This window comes from Megalops cyprinoides, chromosome 2 (genome assembly GCF_013368585.1).
Source record: "Megalops cyprinoides isolate fMegCyp1 chromosome 2, fMegCyp1.pri, whole genome shotgun sequence".
In the NCBI taxonomy this organism is placed as follows: domain Eukaryota; kingdom Metazoa; phylum Chordata; class Actinopteri; order Elopiformes; family Megalopidae; genus Megalops; species Megalops cyprinoides.
Genome location: NC_050584.1, coordinates 62,901,565 through 62,924,000, shown reverse-complemented (window position 1 = coordinate 62,924,000; position 22,436 = coordinate 62,901,565). Strand labels below are relative to the sequence as shown.

The window sequence follows — 22,436 nt, the reverse complement described above, 5'->3', positions numbered from 1 at the left end:
CTACACGGCCTTATTGTAACCACAATTCTGCTCAGAGACTTCAATTGTCACTTTGGCCGCAGCTAGCCGTTGCGGCAATTGATACTTCTAAAGAAACCGGTGACGGATGATTGAGAACCATTCTTGCTAGGGAAGATAATCTAATTACCAGACCTCCTGTATTTCACCACATGTACTCTCACTCTCAGATTGATAGTTATTTAATTATTGTTTATTGTGATCAAAGCTCTGTATCAGTATAAAGAATGCTTTCACTGAGTGCTCGGGGTTCAGATTGACTCCGCTGAACCCAGAGTGTTGTTCACACAGAGTGTTGTTGTATTTCTGACAACAATTGCTATAGCTGATAACTGCCGTTCCTGTAAATAAAGAGGTCTTTTCCATGAAGATTGGAATTGTGTCCTTTTTTTCCTTACATCACCCTGCTCGCTGACTCGTTCTCTTTTTCAGTCACTCATTCACCTCATTCAGCCTCTATGTGACTGAGTCACTCATTCACTCGCTCATCCTGTCCCCATCTCTCTCTCTCTCACCCACTGAACACCTGGCTCACTTGCACCTCTCACTCACTCACTCACTCACTCACTCACCTCATTCAGCTTCTATATGACTGAGTCACTCATTCACTCACTCATTATATTACTATTATTATTGTCATTTGGCAGGCGCTCTAATCCAGCGCGACTTCCACAGTGCATCTAATACAGGAGCACAAAAGCTGCACAAACAGGCCACCTCTAACCACACATGAACAATCATTAGCACTAAACATAGTACTGAGGTCACAAATATGTGCCTAGACTCATCCAGTCCCCCGTCTCTCTCGCCCACTGAGTGACCGGTTCACCTGCATCACACACTCACTCACCCATCCACTGTCACTGTCACTCAATCACTCATTCACCCACACCTCCACCTATGAAGACACTCACTCCTTCACCTTCTCTCTCATTCTCTCCCTCACTCATCCTCTCTCACTGTTCCGAGACCAATGCATATTAACAACGCACACCCTTAAAGCCCTGCAGTTATTGCTTCTTTAACAGATGATCTCAGCTACACTGTTTTTACGCATCCCCTTATGACCGACAACGAAAATCAGGTTTATTATTAAAAAAAATTCCTTTTAGCAGACACTGTTTTTCAGCTCCAAATGAGACTCATTACCCTGTCTAACTAGACAAGGCAATGCCGGCCGGCCACATAATGCCATAATCCCGCTGTTTGACTCCGGCGGATTGGCTTCTGCAGTCTTATTAAAGGGTTCATTAGGGGAGAAAGTGATGGGGTGGAGAGCAGTGAAACAATCTCGACCCCCTCCCACCCCCACCCCTCCCTAATGCCCCCCACCCCCTGTAAAAAAAAAAAAAAAAAAAAAAACACCTGCTCAATTAGAAGGTGTGGTCATCGCAGACGCTCTCCCGTACTAAACGAAGGCTATGTATAAACTCCATAATTAATGCTGTCCTCTGAGGCTCTTCTGAATGAGCCATGAGAGGGGGGAGGTGGGAGGAGAGGGGGGTGGGGGGGTGGGGGTCTGAGCGGGACACTAGCCGTGGGCTACGTTTTATAATTAGAGAGAGGAGGGAAATGTGTTCTACCTGTCACTGGGTGGGAGATGGGATCTGTGGGACCTCCTTGCCTTCAAACCGGGAGCAGAGAGAAAACATGGCACTCTCACAATTAACCATTTCATACATGAGTGCCTCTAATGCCACCCCCCCGCCCCCCCCACAACCTCACCTCCTCCACCCCTTATCCACACACACACACACACACACACACAAACCAGTGTCTTATACACCGCACCTCTGACCAAACCAGAATCGGAATTATCCGCCCAGACAGCCCAATACACGGAAGAGCTACTGTCCTTTAAATCTAATTTGATCCGCTGCGAAAAAAGAGACCTTCACTACATGACTTGAGGATATTATTAACAAACTAATGGAGATACGCTGTTATGCATTTTAATGTTTTAAGAGATGGCAGGCAGCGAGAGGTCTGGTGCGTGTGTGTGTGTGTGTGTGTGGGGGGGGGGGGGGGGGGGGGGTTGGGGGTGCCCAAAGCCTGTCTGGAGGCGATGGTAAGTGGTACACAGAGGGACTGCCAGCTTCGAGGAGAGTAAAGGGGATCTCAGTGAAGTTACGGTGGAGGGAAATTCAGCAGAGAGCTCCGGAGTCTCCCTCTCAGGCTGGGAGATAAGGCTGTCATTGTCGAAGGCCGCCGCGGTTGCCACTCCCCTGGCATTTACATGCCTGCTGAAAGGGCCCTTTTATACACGCAAGCTGGTAGGACAATATAAAATATGACATGTGCTCTTGTTCTGACAGGTCATACTGTAATTACAATATTTACTCAGCAGCTGACCTTATCTGGGGTCAATTACTCTGCTTACTTTTTTCAGCAGTTAGTTAAGTATGGTACTCAAGGGTACAGCAGCACCGCCTCGTCCAGGACTAAAACCTACAAGCTTGTGGTTTGGAGGCCTGGTCCTACTGTTCTTCCAGACTACTGCGCAAAGCACAGCGCTGAAATGTCTGTAAGCTCCTTAGCAAGAGTCAAAGTGATGGATAAGCTGCACAGTTAGCCGAAAGCACACCTTTTAACCTTTGCCTTAGATTAGTGTGAAGTGCTTCATATCACTTCCATGTCCAGACTTTACTTAAACAAAAATAAACAGTTTGGATTTCCTCGATTTCCTCGAATAGTTACGGCAGTTATGTTTTTTTTATCAAAGTTCCAAAAAGTTCAATAAAAAGTAATCCGCGCACACTTCAGAAAACAAGTAACACATTTACGTGCGCTGCAGACGCTCCTGTTTCCTGTTTGTTTGCTTTTTCCTCTACAAACTGGGAACAAAGTTAAATCTGACAGTGTAGTTCGCATTTCCCCAGTAAAGGGGGGGGGGGGGGGGGAGAGAAAAACACACAGGCACTCATACACACACAAGAACACAAGAGCTCTCAAAGACTTGTGGGAGTATTTGTCACATCTCCCTCCAGATAACGTGTTTGCATACACAAATCAGACCCTGGGAGAGAGCACGAGAGTGAGAGAGAGAGAAAGAGGAGAGAAGGAGAGAGAGAGAAAGAGAGAGAGGGAGAGAGAGAGAGAGAGAGAGAGAGAGAGAGATGAGCCCTCACGCACAGACGCACACAGAGCAGAAATCCTCTCAGGATGCAAGTGGCTGTCATGTTCTTTAATTCCGCCCTACCTGGGAAACGGGACGTCACTCCTCTCCAACGACGCCATTTATCCCAACGTCGCTTTCATGTTGTTTGTCTACCTTTAGAGTGTAGACACAGAAATGTTTACAGCCTGCATGAGTGTGTGTGTGTGTGTCTGCTCATGTATTGTTATAAATAATCTTAAATATTCACGTCGCAATCCCCTTGGTTGTTGTTGTTGTCGTTTTTTTTTTTTTTTATTTATTATTATTATTTTATTTCATCTTTTAATTTAGAGCTCAACCTGTGTGATCACTTCAAAACGTCACACTTTGAATGAACAGGGGAGATGAAATGAGAAACGGTGGAATGTTTGTTTGTGTTTTTTTTTTTTTTTTTTTCTTCTTTTCGATTTCAAAGAGCATCACTCAGCCACCGTAGGCCAATCCAACCCATTTCAGAAGCTGCGGTGTTCAAAGCCGGTGATGATTAAAAAGTAAAGATGCCATTGTGTATCGTATGATTTGTGATCTACTGGGATTTGGAGAAATGGGAATGCTCGGGGTGTGTTGGGGAGGGAGGGGGGGGGTGTTAAATTTAGAGGTAAGTTACCATGTGTGGCTCTATACCGAGACAAACAAACCGGTCGTATTTGACTTTTCAATTTGGACTGGTGTATTGGCGCAGTGTACCTCTCATGCCTACCTCAGAAACATTTATGCTCCAGCGGTGGGCCAATTAGAGCCCATGCTCTCTTTGTGTGAAAAGAAAAGGACCAATCAAACTGGTCACCGTAGGGCACTGCAGGCCAATCCAACCCATTTCAGAAGATAAGGTGTTCAAAGCCGCTGATGATTAAAAAGTAAAGATGCCACTGTGTATCATATGACTTGTGACCTGCTGGGATTTGGAGGGTTGGAAACATTATGGGTGTGTTGGGGAGGTTGGGGGGGGGGTGTAATCTTGAGTTAGGTTACCATATGTGGCTTTGCACTGAGAAAAACAAACCAGTGGTATCTGATACCAGGTCTGGTGTATTGGCGCAGTGCACCTCTTGGTCTTGACCTTATGGTCTAGCGGTGGGCCAACTAGAGTCCATCCTCTCCTTGGTTAAGAAGAAATGGACAAATCAAATTGGCAAGTGCACTGAATGAGTCAGTTGTGCAGAAAACTGGTTCTTTATATGTAGAGGAAACCTGGTGCCACACACCCTTGTCATAGTCTGCATGTGGTTATATCAGTTGTGTGGGAGATTGTATCTCAGATGATTATTGTGTCTGTCTTATTTGGGGCACAACAGTAAAGCTGAATGATCTTAAAGAAATGATCTTCAATTCATAAATATTTCAGTGAATTAAAAAAAAAAGCACAACTAAATAAACAAAAATACAAAAAGGAATGTTTCGAATGAAATAGAACATAGGGAAGAGGCCCTTCCACACAAAGCTCTCACAGGAAATAATCTGTAGCAACGAGTCTCGCAACCATATACGCATATCCGTTAAATGTCAAATCGATACAGCACAGCCCCGGACACACACACACCAAAAAAAAAAAGAAAAAAAAATATTAAAAATAGAATATATCAGCATGAGGAAGTAGAACATGGTATTAAATTGATCTTATCACTCCCTCGCTCTCATTAAAGCATGTGGTTTATATCATCTTTAAAGAGATCCTCTTTACCAAGCACCCCAATTAAGTCTAGGTGTCTGAAGGTGCCTGAGGAGACGTCATTCTAATTCAAACTGTTCCTCAGTCCATTAAACCGTCCCTTTCTCTTTCGAGCACTTTCCAGGGGAAAAAAAAGGAGAGAGAGAAACATCAGGGTGTCAAACCTTCTCCCAACTACCCCTACCCCCCACACCTCGTGATGTGAAGCCTGCTAAATCAAACTCATTGTCTCTGCTATCAAAGTTCAGTCCTGGCAGAAAATCTAGGTGTTGGGGCAGACTCCTAGTCCAGTCAGGGAGAGGAGTTGATTGGTGGTACGCATTATAGGCATTCCGTAACTCATCTCTACATTTTCTGTTTAGAAATAAGCTAAAGAGAAGCTTATCGCTCACGGGTAGGCCGGCAGCGTGCGGTCAGGGACCAGATCTCTTCACAAGTTCAGGGTCCATTCCCCATAACCACGACTCCAAAGCCCACCCCCCCCCCCCCCATTCCGTCAAGCCGAGACTCCGCAGCCTGGCTGAATATTAATAGAAACGGCAATTTTTTGTGATCTGAGATGATGGAAGGAGCGATAGACCGAGTTGCACCTTACATGTTCAAGGCCTTTTGCTTCCATACATTTTTTACCGTATGGAAGGTATAACTTTCCACCTGCCCGTCAAACAGGCGCGCCATGGGTTTCGGCGCTCGCCTCCGGAGACTCGGCAAGGCTACGGCGCGGTCGCACAAAGGCACCAATTGACTCAGAGAGCATCAATTATTTCGTACCGCAGGCGCGAGCACGGAGTTTGAGAGGCTTCAGGAGAGATCAACAGTGATTTTTATGAGGGACCAAACTATCACGGTGCCTCCAAGAGTCCGTGCGAGCCGCTGAAGGGGCTAGCCGTCGCGTCTGTGATCAGCTACTGGAAATGACATGTGGAGGAAAATCTGTTTTATTAGGAAGAATCGATCCTGGAAGACTTTCTCAAGTCTACGGAATAAGCCCAATATGGTGGGAATTATTTTAGGAAAACACCTAGTTTGCAAAATGGAAATGTAAAGCATACAGACACTGCTAATGCAGTTTGCTCAACAAAATGTGTGCAGCTCGATTTTAATTTGTTGTAAGGTCGAAAGAAAAAAGTATCTTCAGATCAAAGTTAGTAATTCTCTGGAACATTTTAAATCATACATGCAGATAGGCAAGGAGACAACAGAACCACACTTAATTTTTATGCGAGGTAGACCTTTCTCAACAAATCACAGGGTAGTATAGGCATTGATGACCCTAAACAGTCTGTAATAACACTGAAGGCTGTTCCCTGTAGTAGAATTTAAAAAAAAAAAAACTGTTAGATTAGATACACCCAGCCTTGACCAATCAGCTTTCTAAGGGCACATGTTGTAATGTAATGTAATCTAATCTAATAGTTTGTCAAACATAACACTTTCCCTTGTCTTGATCTTCAAATATCAGTACATGTCTATTGATGATTTGGGAGACTAAACCTTAAATCAATTTCAATATCTAACTATAGAGGTAAGTGGTACTGATGAGGTGGTGGAGGGTATACCTTTTTGAGAGATGTAAGAACTCTAAGAGCCCTTAAAATTCCGTTGGATTGAATTATTTACTCCGCTCAAAAAGAAGCGCTCAAATCACCTCAATTTGCTCAGGTGCTCAAAGGCATTACCTTTCTGAATCAACGGTGGGCCTCCAACCGCTGAGCTTGTTTGAATATGCACATATTCCATCCGAGGTCAATACAGCAAGCGAATTCCAAACAGGCTCCCAACAGAGTGAAAGAGACGCAAGGTTTCAATGTTTAATTCCTGAAATGGTTAGTTCCATGCAGCCGTGATAAGGGCAAGCACAGGGAAGAATGGTGTTTCCAATGCTGGTTCGCTGGCAGGCCCCTTCGACTTTATGAAATGATAGTTAGGTCCGAAGACACTTTAAAAATGGCTTAGAGAGCCAGATCCTGAAAAGATCTGGCGTTAGCTTCAGAAAGACAACTAAACCTCACCCATTCGACTGCAGTATTTATTGTGGATACATGTGACGGCACTTACAACTATGTCTCTCCCCCCGTGAAAAAAAGGGACCTGAATTCACTGTGATGACAACACTATGACAACGGCTTACTGTCAAAACACTCCACAATCTGCGAGCATCTTAAATGTTGGCCATAGTAACCTGCAAATAAGAGAGTTGTTGGCAACACACTATCTAGCACAAGCACACATTTTTTTTTATTCTAATTCTATGATCTCATGGTACTTATTCTTTTTGCTAAAACTTTACCTACAATGCCCAAACCAGGGATGAGACTTGCAACACAGCCCTAGTCAAACAAGTTGACAAGATTACCAATGCTGCTTTTCTATGTATCTGTATAACCAGATGGAAGAACACCAGTGACATCACAAAGGAAGGAGTCTTGGGGACATTACTATGTCACTGTGGAATGCAGCTGATGTCACTGGATGCCAGCAGCCCATGGTGGCCATCTTTGTGGAACAGAGGTTTTCGGAACCGCTTTCATAAGTCTCTGTACACGGCCCCAGCAACTGTTTCAAAGTTCAGCAGAGTCTCCAGGTGCCCCCTTCAACTTACAGACTCAGACTCATGGACGCATGCACGCGCGCACACTCACACACGCAAAGGGACTCAGAGCAGCATTGTACAAACTTTAATTATCAGGCCGCCCGGCCGTCTGCGGGTCAGAAAACTGAATCCGATCTCTCATTCTGTCGTTATCAATATTTCAGCGTCGGCGGTGCTGATTTGTTCCTCCCCAGCATCGAAAAACCGAAAAAGGGAAGGCGGTGAGCTAAAGAGCAGGGGAGACGGAGGGGATGCTGACCGTGGCAGGGGTTGGGAAAGAATTCGATCCGTTAAATTCACTCTGCCTTCTCCCGTCAAACCTTGGGAGTGGGGAGGTCGGGGGTGTGGGGGTGGGGGGGGTCCAGGGCGGAAAGAGACAGACCAGCGCGCGACAGGCAGCCAAGGCTGCTGCAACATTTACCTCCCTTCTTCCCCGCCTGACAGCTCCCCGCAAAAATGCTGGCGGGGTGGCCCCCATGGCTCCCGTTCCTGAAGCGCGTGCGTCGGGGGGGGGGGGGGGGGGGGGGGTCCTCAAACCCCCCTCCCCCCCGGAGATGTGAAAATGGGGGGGGGTTTGAATCGCACTTCAGTGCCAGTCTGCGGGAGACTGCCTCTCCAGTCCACCCCCCCCCCCCACCCCCTGCTGCCTCCCACCGCTGGGAGCCCAGTAGGAGGAAGAGGCCTGGGAGCTATTCAATTGGGCTGGGCGGCTGTGGTGGGGCGGGCTGTGATGGGGGGGTAGGGAGGGAGGTTAGCCGAGGGGGTCCTTGGAGGGCTGATTAGAGCCAGGCCCACACGCTGTCCACCTCGCGACGTGGGGCCGGAATTAGCCGGATCCTTGCGCCGGCCGGGGGATCGGGCGGCGGGGAGGCTGCGCCTGTCACAGAGTTTGTCAGGGGCCCTCTCCGAATTCCGAATCTCAGCGTCAAATTAATAAAATATCAGGCCCCAACCCCCCCCCTCCCCCCCCCCACTCGCCTCCAGCGCTTGGCCTGGCAACTCCAGGCACCGGCTCTGGGTTGATCTTTCACCTCTAAGACTGCTACAGTGCAGAAGAAGAAGAAAAAAAAAATATATGAAAGAAGCACAAAAAGAAAGAAAGGAAGACAGGAGATGGTGGTTGCGGGCGTACACGGCTTCCCCGTCAGGCGACCCCGCATCACAGATGGGGCAAAGGGGGTGAGGGGGGGGGGGGGTAGCGTGAAGAACACAACGGTTTTGTGCAACGAAAGGCAGGTGCCAATTGGAGTGAACCCCGCCGGCGAAACTGGACAGGAAGCCTCACCGCCTCACCCCCCCCCCCCCCCCCCAAACCCCCCCACCTTCCGCATGAAAAAATAAAAGCACCGCCTCGTTATCGGCTCCAGCCCCTGATTGTAACTTGAGAGGGCTTGAGCGCAGGGGCCCCAGCGTTGCAGTCAACGGCAGAAATCAAAACTGACAGATAATACAGCGGCCTAGATGTGTGCAACCGCGAGAGACGGCCGGAGAACAATGCACAGGTTGAATATAATGATTGTTTTTTCCCTCCATGGCTCAAGCCTGTGCTTCTTTCATAACCCCTAGCAGAAAAGGTCATATATCTTTCATGCTCGGTCTTGTCTGAGTGTCTTCAAAAAAAATAAAAAAAGTGTAAAATAAATATAAGCAGGGATAAATCAGAGCCTCGGGAGATTTTGGGGGGGGGCGGTGAGGGTGGGGGAATCTGTTCACCCAAAAATGTCCATCACTCCCGTCAAACTGAAACAGATTCTGAAAATTCGGTGTTTAATAACCCACATTTCACGGGCCCTCACAGAAAAAAAACAAAACAAAACAAAACAAAACAAAAACATGTGCCTAGGACATATTTCGTTCCACTACATAAAATACAAAACAATAACATGAGTGAATTTGCAAGGGAGAAAAATATGAAGACAAAATAAGTGAGCTTCAAAGCCCACCCCCCTTTAAGGCAGTGAGCGGATGCGGCGCCATGGTTACGGGCCGGTCACATGCTAATGGGGAGAGTTTGCCATTTACCGTTTCCACAATGACCTTCCATGTCTGCATTTTGATTTTCTTCGCTGGGCATTGACTAACAAACAGCCAGCGATGGTATCGGCGGCCCTAACCTTGCTTCTGGCGCCTAATAGCTCAACGTCTACTGTCTGAATTATGATTTGAAGAACACATAATTAGAAAAAAAAAGAGAGAGACCGCTGTCTATTCTCCTGCTAGATGCAAATGACTAATGCTGCTAACGTGGAGCCGCTGCTTTGGGTGCCGGGTCTTTGCAGCCCCGCTCTCTCAGTTTTCGAGGTTTTTTTTTTTTTGTGCTTATGGATAATTATAATGCAGAGCGCACTGGTGAAGTCGCCTCGTCAGCCGGTATCATTAGATAGGCATCTTGCGCCGGACTCGGAAGGCACAGCCACAGGACGGCAGCGGAGATACAGGTGCGGTATTAATGATTAATGCTGGGAACCGGGTTAACAAACTAACAAAACGTTCAATTGGTGCTTGCTGTGATTGTTGTAACGATGCAAAGATGTTGTGGGGTTTTTGTATGTGCTTCGGCCAGGCACCGTGGTCTTTTACTCCAAGAACAGAGCACGGTTAGATTTGTGAGAGTTTAATAAACATTCTTTTCGGCACCTGCGACACTCTCCATGGCTACTTGAACTGTGGGCCCGCCCCTTCCCTCCAAATTTAGCATATACACCACATGAATGTAAAATAAAATGAAAAATGAAGACAAAAAAAATTCAACCCTGCCAAACCTTTGCTGTGTTAACCAGAAGGTACTGTGTTCACGTCGTTGGTGTCAAATTCACACCAAACGCTCAAATTCACCTAAAAGATTTTAGCCAACCGCGCCAGCACAAGATCAACTGACATGAAGCCCTGCTCTCTGGCGTACCCACCTGTGCGTACCCTCTGCCCCGGACAGTGCTGAAACGGACCTGGCCGTGTCTGTGGTAACGGGTGCTCGTATACACACCTGTAACTCTGTCTGGAAGAAGAACTTCTGGGGGCACTGGGAGCAGTCATAGATCTTGTCCTCCTGGCCGTGAGATGAGAAAATATGTTGCTGCAGCTTGCTGGCCTGAACGAAAACTGCGGACGAGACACACAAAAGAATAAAAGTAAATAAATAAATAACTAAGAAAATTCTGTTTATTTTTAACCGATATCCTTCTGTACCATATAAAAAAGGTCAGCATCCAGATAGCTGATTTCCTGGCTGACGAGAGTCAATACAACCTGTGTATTAGGGTTGGACTTTTGTCACCGCTGTGCCATTTTGCGTGTTGTTTTGGACTGGTTACACTTTCCCCTTTACGCTGTGAATTACCTTGGATATCATTTTTGTTCTCATTTTTGCTACCTTCAAGGTATCATTTTTTTTGCTTTAGTTTTGTTGTCATTATGCCATTATTAATAAAGCTCTCGGCCCCAGCGGGTAATGCTAGCAATAAGTCAGTGGTAAACGCTGGCGCAGACAACGTGCAAACAAATATGTGTGTACACCGTGCCAAATCGAGGAGCATTCCTCAAAATGCCATCTGTGGGACGAGGAAAAAAACCTTCTAAATGTTCTTGATTAAGTGCTGTTTATCATTTCTTTTTTTCAACTTTTGAATATTGCATGAGGCTGAAATAAACGGATACAAAAATATGTGGAGCGACCGTCTGGCTTCTAATGGAAGCTCGGAAGTCAGGACGACTTAGGTGTGAGTGTGTGCGTGTGTGTGCGTGTGTGTGTGTGTGTGTGTGTGTGTGTGTGTGTGCATGTGCACAGCTCTGAGGGATGTCCCTGTAATCACTGTAAACCTCACATATGTCCCTGTAGTCACCATGAAAACACCATTCACCAAAATCCATCGACTCCTGACATTTTCACATTATTTCATTTTGTTACTTTAACCTTAGCAAAATCATTCATTGGCGGCATAAATTATCCATACAACACACGGTGAAACTGACTACACTCAGTGTGTTGATTTAAAGGAAGGTCCATCGTTCAGCACTTGTTACTATCTAATTTAATTTCTATACCAAACTAAATCCCATTTAAGCTGTCATTTTATATCATCACATTGAATTCTCACCATGGTCAAACTTTCATGAAGTATTGTTATGGGAATAAAATATGCTCTGTCTGTTGACAAAACTTCGGGGGGAAAAAAAGAAATGTAAGAACAACAACAAAAAATGTCACCCCCTTCAAGTGAAAAAGGCAAACAAAAACAAAACAAAACAGCCATCATTAGCCAACATCATTAATTATAATATTTACAGTATAAATATTCATGTGGACATGCTACTCGTTTCAGAGGACCCGAGGTGCAGCGGTGGCATTGCAAACCGCTATAGCTGGCGGTTAAAAATATATATCTATCTGATTTAATTAAGCAATAGTCCATACTGGTAAACTGCTTAAGTTTTGCGTGTATTCTCCGAGGAGCACTTCAAACATGGTGTTTGTTATCCCCGACCCATAAAAACCCCCCATTCTTTAAGGACTGCTATTTAAAACAGCAAATCTCCCAGGTCCTGCTACGTTGGTGAAAGTTAGTATTTACGGCTTCATTTGAATTTCTTATCAGTGGAGAAGCTTCTCCCCATGGCTGCACAGGGGGCATGCCGCATTGGATAAAAGGAACTAGAGGTACAGTCTCTTTGGGTGCCTTCAGATCAGTGCGGATTATGCGCTCGATGCGGGCGCCTTCAATAATATAAACATGCTCCAGTTTTAATGACTACAAAACAAGGCCCTCAGACTCTGTAAAAGTTTACCTGGGAGATGCGTTTATTAATAATTAAACCCCATATGCCAGAGGCAGAGTTGGGGTTGGCAGCCTCGCCTTCAGATGGACAGCCCGCACTCTGTGACCTGAGAAAGAAAAAGTTTATGTCTACAATATTAATCCGAGTGGCACACACTAGCGGGTCTGTCTGTGTCCTCGGCAGCGCATGTTTATCAAGTCCAGCCAACGAGAATGATCTACCAGTCGCACACCTGTACCTTTAAGGATTATCCTGCTAAGAGCACTTTTTACATTATCATGCACACTGAAGTGTCAATGCAGCAAACTCATTTCTCCCCCTGGCCTCCAGTCACTGAGAACAGGTAAGGCTAATAGAATTTCCATTTCATAAGAAGAAAAAAAAAATACAGAAGATTTTTCACTTAAGAACTCTTGTTGATATAAACTTATTTTCCAGTAAAACTATGTGTGTAAGGTAGAAATAGAAATAAAAACAGAGAAATGGACAAGGGAAGAAAGTTCCACATGCTGTTTGTCTTGATTCTGAGAGCAGTCTGATTTTGTGAGCATCTCTTCAGTAAACTCTGTGCTCTCACACAAAGCTTACACTTTGTCTCGCTATCAAGTCGATGACCTCGGGATCCAAGTATTTGAACTGAATATTTATTACATGTATTGATTTTTTAAATGATATTGCAGAAACAATGTGATGTCCTTACTTGGGGAAAGAGTCCATGTTTTGGCCACGTTCCCTGGGATATAAGTCACAGTCTCATGCCTGAAGTTGAAACAAGTTGATAAACCATGTAAAACTATAAAATAAGCACAAGGAACAAAAAAAAAAAAAAAAGAAAAACTCAGGAGGGGTGTATATCCCCAGCGCAGCCCCAAACGTGAGTAACACAGTGCAGACATACCGTTTACACACCTCACTCCCTCGGCATATGGAACCCAAAGACCATGGACATATTCTACCTCACGTTCACAAAACAAGCTCGAACTCCAAATGTTGGATCAGGTTGCATTCTCCATTACGGTGGCCCATTTGCCACCCTGGCAAGTTTTAAAGCGTTGAAACCTTTGCTCCATCGGCATGAAGCTGACTGATGCCTCAGAAAAGTAAAAGTTTTCAAATGCACCAGAACCCGGGCTACAGCAAAATAATCAATTTGGACAGATAGGGCCGTGTGGATGAAGACATTTCCTTGAAAACACCTTGAAAAACCTTGAAAACATATTCACCTCTAATATATATATATATATATATATATATATATATATATATATATATATATATATATATGAGATAGGTAAATAGATTTTTTTCTGCCGTAACAATCAATTGAGTAACATCAATTGTCATCAAATGTCAAATCATTCATTCCTTATTGTAAATATTATTACAAATTTACATGATGACTAAAACACCATGATGACCCAGGAAACCATGTCAGACCTGTAACTCTGAGGGCCAGAGTCCAGCGCTGCGCCCAACACATTAACTTTACACACGGACCTATAAAACAGACTGCATAGGAAACGCAGACTCATCTCTCAATAAAACTCACTGAGGGGGGGCGAATGTGGAAAGTATCTACACCCAGGCTTGTAAACCACGCTGAATTATATCAAACTGTATTCTATTAAAACCGTATTCCAGTAAAGCATATTATATTCTAATCTATTCCATTCTGGGCAGAATCTCAAGTATGCGTACACTGGCCTTGCAGACACATCAGATTACTGGACACAGACACAAAGCAATTAGCGGCCGCGTGCGTCAGTCTGATGGAAGTGGCCATATCTACGTCCACTGCACCAGCTCAGAGTCCGGCATTGATCGCCAGTCCCGTCCTCAGGACGTTTATCGCTATGGGGATTACCAAAACACTGGACCGGCATGTGGTGGCCGGTATTGTAACGGCGATTTTCAGATTGTCTTATCTCCCCTGTCTGGACAAAAAAAAACAGCTGTGATTTTCAACGTCCATTATAGCTACTGGCTGTCACATTTCTTGGAAAAGAACCAATTGAAGAATTTGAGCACACTTTCAAACTGAGTTACTAATGGAGGCTGATCACACCCATCATGCTTATGTGTATATTTGTCCATTAATCTTATTAATTACAACGACAACAGCAACAAATATACTACATTACATTACATTATTGTCGTTTAGCAGATTCTGTTATACAGAGCAACTAAGTTTTACCCATTTATACAGCTGGATATTTTACTGAGGGTAAGGGTACACCAGCAGCGCACCAGTAGGGAATCAAACCAGCAACCCTTTGGTTACAAGCCCTGCTCCTTACCACTACACCACACTGCTGCTATCACTGCTACTACTGCTAGTAATAATGATGATGATAACATTTGAGCAGAGTGGCCTGTACGGAGAGCAGGCGGGCGGTACACTGACGGCGATGGCGGCAGGGGTTGTGGAGGGACCGATGCTGGCTCGCGGCGGCTGGAACGCGCCGATATCACGCTTCTGATCAAGCTCTCCAGGGCCGCAGAGCGCAGACCTTTCCTACGGCCTCATCGCTTTCGTCAGTGCGAGTTTTCCTTCAGGCAGCGCAAAATCTACATTAAGCTGTTTGTTTTTTTTTCCAGAGGTGTGTTCGTGCTCTTCATTTTTCTCCGAGAAAAAGAAATCTGTAGCGTAATCAAAGGGAATCGGTGCCAATTTCTTACAGTAAGCATTATCAGCACAATATAAAAGGGATGATTAATTAGCTCGGGCAGCACAGTTACACGTGGACGTTTGACTGCATATGACTGCGCTGCATATGATTTAAAGGTGAACGCTGCACCGGTGTTTTGACAGCCGCTGCAAGGCCGTTGCAGGTAACGTCTGTGCGTCGTGGCACGCGGCTCCTGCTGCATCCCGTAGCTCCGCTCACGCAGACGCGTGGCTTTTCGTCCCTGACAGATCGCGTTCTCTCCGGTTTCATTCCCCTTTCTGATCACACCCCTCTGACGATCAGCCCACCCCCCCCACCGCTCGCACTTGTGCTCTGGCTTTCTGCCTCTGCAGAGGCTCCTCGCTACAGGCTCCCCCACTTCTGACAGCTCTCGCTTTCCTCACTGGGATTCCCAAAAAAAAAAAAAAAAAGTCACCCTGCCAAGTTATGAAGGGGCGCTCGCGCCGCCTGCCCCCTCTCTCTCCTCCGTCCTCTTGCAGCACGGATTTTTTCCTCACCTCCTCCCCCCCCTCCTCTCTCCTCCTCTGCTCTCCTTTCCCCTCTCCTCCCCTGCCCTCTCCACAGCTTCCTCCCGCCGGTCGTCTCTCCTCTCCTTTTGATTGGCCGGCGCATCTGCTGGTGCAGTCGGGTCTGGTCGCTGGGACTCTGGGTGGGCTATGGATTCAGTCAGCAGCCAGCATTCTAAATCACTGCAGCAGAGGAAAGGGACCTGGGATGGCCCGAGAGAGGGACAAAAGAACCTCGAGGCTGGTCAGCCAATGGCTCAGGTTTGCAGACGTGGCCTATCTCATGGGCAACGCTGGGACTGTCTGAACAAAACTCTATACTGCCCAACTAAGCTCATGCACACAGATCTCAGATTTTACCAAAACAGAAAAGAATGGCTGGATGTAGTCCGCGCTCTTATTTTGAAAGATTTATGGATGCTTCCTCGGAAAACTTGAGCGTTCAAACCTCTTCAAATAAATAAACGATGACACTAATCTCGTTTGAACTACATGATCGCGAAAGAAAAGAGAAAAGAGCTTCACGAGCTGAAAGAATGCTCCCAAAATAAGTTTTAATTATACATATGGAAAGACGCCGCAACGTAGCGCCCTGTTTGGATTGAAACGTCGGTCTGGGTTAGCCATGTATAATTAAACACATTTTGCAAGCGTCATTTTCAGAGAGAAGGCCTTCCCTTTTCATCTTACGCGACGCTGTGCTCTGGGCTAAGCACCTGATGAAATACTTGCGTGTGCACGCGCGTCTCCACCGATGAGCTAGGCTATTGTGAAAGGCGCCACGGCACGCTGCCGCTAATTTAGCGCTTGCTATGATGACTCTAACCATCCGCCGCTGATGAGGCATCGGTAAGGTGTGCTGGCACATATCCAGCCCGCAGATGGATCTCGCTGTTTCCAAATAAAGAAAGAAAAAAAGAGTTGTGGCTTCAATCAATCTGTCGGAGTTTGTTTTTTTTTCCGTCGGGGGTGAGTGGGTGGCGGAGGACAGCGTGGGGTGTCACGGACATCCCTGGCCAGCACGCGGGGGCGGTAGTGTGCTCCCTGACTGTGAAAACCAATCAGCCTCGTCCTGCCGAGTGTCCCCCCCTCCAGCTCTCATTTCCATCCGCCCCTGGGGGGGGGGTGGGGGGTGCAGGGGTGTGCCCTCTCTGCTCTTCTCTCCTATCCTGAAGGTGCGCTCTCTCTCACCCACCAAATCAATGGTGGCTCTGGGGATGCGCCCGTCAAACCAGCTGCTGGAAAATTAACACCCAGATGAAAGAGCATGCTCTGTATATTAAGAGCCCAGCCGGCTGGGAGGTGGTCAGCAGGAAGACACAAACGTCAATAAAACTCAAAAGAAGACCGGCGGTCTGACACGACAGGGGGGGTGAGGAGACAGACCTGGGGAGGGAGGCAGAGGCTACTCAGATTTATAGTTTATGGACTGATGCAGCTGTCTGCTGATGCAGGGAGGATAAATATGGCGGTGTGAGGTCACCAGGCTACCTGGTGCGAGACCGCTGCTGCGGCAAGTTCTCAGCTGTTCTCCGTGTCCCGTGAAGTGGAGCAGAGGGGAGAGGGGATCGGAGCCTTTTGAACATGGGCCTGGGGGGGGGGGGGGGGGGGGGGGGTTCATGTATGTTTGCGGTGTTTCTGTTATTGCCACCTAGTCACCGTCACATCAGTGCAGGTGAGATAAAAACAAACCCGTGGCAAGAAGTAGGAAACGTATGTGCCTCTTGTCATTGAGCCCTAGTGGGTGACAGTCAGTTTAGTCCAGTCCAGTTCAGTCCAGTTCACTCCAGTCCAGTTCAGGCCAGTTCACTCCAGTCCGGTTCAGGCCAGTTCACTCCAGTTCAGTCCAGTCCACTTCACTCTAGCTCAGTCCGGTTCAGGCCAGTTCAGTTCAGTCCAGTTCAGTCCAATTCACTCCAATGCTGACTTCAGCAGCTTCTGTATCTCACACAAACATTTAACAGCATTTAACACCAGCTCCTTAACATGAACAGAGACAATCCTAGCTGCCACAGGAGATGTAGGTGGGCCAGTACGGGGGCGTATCACCTCAGCCACTGACTAACGTTTCATCTCACCTCACCGAGCCTGCGCCCCTCCCACCCGCACTCCCCTCTGAAGCACCACATCGCCACGCTCCACCTGTCAGCCTCACACTGCCCTTATCATGGGAGGAAGAGGAGGGCCTACTACTGTGTCACGCCGACCTGCCTCCCTGAATCCCAGGAGCACTGCTCTCATTGGCTGGTTCCTCTCTCTACCCTTCCTCCCTGCCCTCCCTCTGCTCCCCGGGAGACAGCTAATGCTTTCCTCACCGTGCTCTCTACCCAGCATGCCACTCTGAATCCCCCCTTGGCAACCAGGAAGCATCTGTAAGAGGCTGGTAATAAGCGTGCCGTGATGGAATCCCGGCATTGGGTGCCTGAATCGTCCATCTGGGTCCATTATTTCAGAGGCTGATTATATTCACCCGGCAGAAATTAGCCTGTATTGATGCTGTAGCTGGTAAATCATACACTAATTGAAAATGGATCTCTTGTTAAAGGCGTGTGTAAGACATTGCTCAGTGTGGCTATTCTGCTTGTGCTCTGTTGTTAAAACAGAGTGAAAGATAAAGCGTGACACTGCCGCTTTGAAGCTGGATCGCAGACAAAAATAATAATTGTGACATCATACTTTTGGAGTATGATATCATACTTTTGGAGTATGGCATCATACATTCTGTGAATGAGATCGGGAAGTAAAGGGTTGTGCAGCAAGTATGCAAGACCAAAAATTCTGTGTTAAAAGTGCAAAGCACTTGGGATCTTAAATTACTGTGTGAATTAAGCCTCCAATATTAGGTCTGAGTAGCGGCCCCATTTCAAAGTTATTACCAGTTTTAGCAAAATCATCCCTTTGGAGTAAATACATTAATCACACATCTTATTGCAATAATTTCCCTTTTCGGAACTTAACCTATCCTTTAGAAGAGGTTAATTCAATATGCTGAATTAATATTATATTTATCAAGATTGCATTCCATATGTTTGCTGGAGGAGACTTTAGGGTAGTTTTCCTCAGCCCTCTTAATGTTATGTTTTTTTTTCTATTTACCGCTCACAAATGATTTCATTTTAATATTAACAGGAAGCCTGTTTATTCTCACCTTCTGAGTAGACAACTACAGATTTTTCCCTTTGGGTCCGCTGTTTTACGATAATTGATTCAACCAATAATACCCCACTTACCCACAACGACACTGTGAGCAGCCAATCAAAATCAGTGAGACGGTGCCGGAAAGAAACACCCCAGGGATATCATCAGCTAAACCAACACCTTGTCATAACAAGGCCGAAAGTATCTGCACCCACTCAGCTCAAAGCAGTAAACCATGCATATCTTTTTAGAATACTAACTTTAAGTAATGCTCACTTTTGATTTTGAGGCTTGTAAAAAAAATCTCAGGTTGGACTAGCTGTACAGAATACCACCAGCTAGCAATGTGCTATTGCTAACATAGCTAGCTTGCCTCAGTAACTACTGTTCTGTTTCACTGGTAGTGTAGGCGTAGGGGTCCTGAGAGTTGATCCAGAAAAAACAGTGTAAAAAGTTGAGTGAAAATGGGTGTGGTTCATAGAGCTTCAAATTCTACCCCCTCCCTGCCCCCAACCAGAAGTTGAATTAAGAGTTAAATGGTAAATGGACTGCATTTATATAGCGCTTTTCTACTCATTTGAGTACTCAAAGCACTTTACAGTTATATGCCTCACATCTACCTACCAGTGGCAGAGGCTGCTATACAGGCTTACCAACGGGTCACTGGGAGCTGTTGGGGGTTCAGTGTCTTGCTCAAGGACACTTCGACACTCTGCCAGGATGAGCCAGATTCAAACCAGGGACCCTCCAATCCCCAGTCGACTGCTCTACCTCCTGAGCCACTGTCGCCCCCAAGAGTTGCTCTGCATTTCCAGAAGGTTGTATCAGGTATGTTTTTGGGGAAGTGTAGGGCTTGCTAGCCTACCTGTTAGCCGCTGTTTGACATTAACATGCAGTTTTTGCATTACCATTTGCATCTGTATTACCAACACCATGGGTAAATATTTTATCATAGTGATGACCTGGAGGACTCAAATAGCATTCATTTCATTAACATTTTACTGAACTGTTTCTGAAATCATATTATATTTATATATACAATTGTAATTTATCCCACAGATCATGTATCATTGGTGTTTCAGTGTCCTACTACATGGATTCATGCAAGTTAGTATGAAAATAGCTTTGTTAAAATAATTTTTAACATTTTGGTTGATCAATTTTGTCTGTTGCACGTTGATGTATTCACAAGTGATGATACTTTGTTATTCGTCAGTCAATGCCAATGTCATCACAGACAACAGTATGTGACACTAGCACATGACATGTTCTACAAAGGTACAAGGAAAAGAGAACAAGATGGTCACATCCTGTATATCAGGTGCCCTTTTGACTTTCAGAAGAAAAGCCCTCTTTGTGGAAATTTCAGACATTTCTTTGCAGAGTTTCACATCGTTTGCTTGGCCCTTTTCTAGCCATCTGTAGATGCCCAGATGTAGACAACCTTTCTGGCCATCCACATTTGGTCTTCTGGGTCTCTACTGGCTCTATACTCCGAACTCAGGCTTCTGTCTTAACGCATAATGAAAGCAGGGAGAGAGGCACAAGCACAGTCAAACCCCAACAAACCACTTTCCGATGCTGATCTCAAATGTGTGGAGTGTGAACCTTAAACCCCCCAGTCTGAAAAGAGTGTTGGAAGGTGCTGACAACCTTACAGATTTTATTACGCTGGTAATTAACCCTGCTGGCCCGCGGAACGGGAGCTGTATTCTCACAGGGTACTTACACACATTCTGTTGTGGTTGTCGGTCGAGGAAAACATTACTGGAGCCGACATCAACAGTTCGCACATCTTTTTTTTTCTGCTGATTGTGTTCATTTATTTCTGATTTGGAGGGGTAATTTGTCAAAAATCCATATGCAGCATTATTTTAATAACCTCACTGGCAATGCTACATTTTTCTTCAAGCATCAATACTGTAAACCTCCCTTAAACTTTAAGTGTTATGATTGTTTGGTCAAATTTTCAGGGGCCTGGATTGATTCTCATTGCTTGGGAACTTTGGTATCTTGTCCTAGAACGCAAGTCTCATGGCTACAACGCCAGAGAGCATAGTACAGTGGCTGTTTATGTAGTACCCCTCCATTCAGAGAAGAGAAAAGCTACCTAGACATGCTAACATGCTAATGCTGAAGAGGGGGGATATTTCAGGATTAGAAACAGTGAAAACCATTATGTCATCTTTAGGCAAACATGTTGTCCAGCAATAATAATAATATTAAATAATAATAGCAATAATAATAATAACCTGATGCCACAAAACTAGAAAAACTCCATTTTTAATATGGCTCCACAAATCCAGGATTTAGCCCTGAAGTGGAAGGGAATCAAGACCGTGCTCCGTCTCAGTGTAAAATAAAGTTACGGGGTGATTTCATGAGAAAACAAAACTGATGGGCAGAGTTTAGCTGGCTGTTCATGCCATGTATAATTCAAACTTGTAAAGGCCATGTACTTGCTGCTTGTTTTGTTTGTCCACCTAAGACCTTTCCCTGGGGTTTACTTTCAAAAACATTCACTTTTTTTTCTCAAAATAATGCAGAGAACAACCTTAGGTTCTCTTCGAGGAGGAGGTGTAGGGCAGCAACCGTAATGTTTTGCAGACTTGTAACCTCTGCTGTGGAAAAGTCCAGAACGCAAGCACTTACTATCACATTGCATTTTCAGGGGGCTCACATTTGTTTTACTTATCCAGAGCAACTTAAACAGGTTACAATTTTTTTTACATGTCAGCCATTTATTCAGCTAGATATTTACTGAGGAATTGTGGGTTAGATACTTCAGCAAAGGGTACTGCGGCAGTGCCGTGGCAGGGAATCGAACCAGCAACCTTTCAGTTACGAGCTCTGCTCCCTACTACTATTACACTACACTGCCACCCCAACTACATTATTGTCATTTGGCAGATGCTCTTATTTAGAGTGACTTATAGAGGTTACAATTTTATTTTATTTTATTATTTATAATTTTTTTTACAATGAATTTGGTCATCTCACTCGGTCCTTCATAATTTTTAATCACAGCTAAAACTCTTGTTTCACCTAAAGATGCCCTGACCCCCTTACACCTCAATTTATGTACTGCGTCATGACATAAAAATGTCACGATGCACTTTGGCCCTTCTTTTCAACCCCACGCAGCAATATTAAACCGCATCAGCTCAGACCTCTGATAATGAGATTAACCCGAGTGATATCAGTGATACAGAGGCGCAGAGGTTAAACGATCTGCGTGGCAAACGGCACGAACAGGCGCGGCCGCCCACCTGTGAAGCAGACGGGGCACTTGAAGGTGCCACCCATGCCCTCGAAGCTGTGCTCGATGAGGTGACACTGCAGTTTGGCGGGGGAGTCGAACGTCTGGCTGCAGAGCTTGCATTCGTGATTCAGACCTTCCTCTGCAAAAGCAAGACACAAACAACAAGAAAAGAAAAAAAAAGACGGGTCTTAGCATCACCTCTGTGTGAAAAGAGCACACCACCTCACAGGCACTGTGTTCATATACAGTCTGTACATTACAGCAGATGGTCTTATCCAGAACAACCTGCACAAGTTACAATTTTCACATTATCCGTATATAAAGCTGGATATTTACTGAGGCAACTTGTACTTGTACCTTGCCCAAGGTTACAACGGCAGCGCCCCAGCGGGGGATCGAACCAGCATCCTTTCGGTTACGAGCCCTGCTCCTTACCATGAGACTACACTGCTGCCCTATTACATTACACTACATTACACTGTTGTCATTCAGCATAAGCGCTTATCCAGAGCGTATATTTATGTATATGTATACATCTTTCTATGGTAAACCCAATGAGCGGTGGTCTGACTCCAGGCCGTGTTGGTATTCCGCCTTTCCCTGTTTCCTGCACAGCTGTTTCCTGTTTCC

The 22,436-nt window shown here is 45.6% G+C and overlaps 1 protein-coding gene across 1 annotated transcript in view; it reads right to left on the bottom strand.

The window, feature by feature from the left end:
• The window catches only part of LOC118773373 (zinc finger protein 521-like), a 141,892-nt gene that overhangs the window by 11,839 nt on the left and 107,617 nt on the right, over nt 1–22,436 (bottom strand). The window contains exons 4-5 of the mRNA XM_036522286.1: nt 21,814–21,945; nt 10,421–10,536 (exon numbers count right to left, since the gene is read on the bottom strand). Of these exons, the coding sequence (XP_036378179.1) occupies nt 10,421–10,536; nt 21,814–21,945 (248 nt within the window). The remainder of the gene's footprint in view (nt 1–10,420; nt 10,537–21,813; nt 21,946–22,436) is intronic.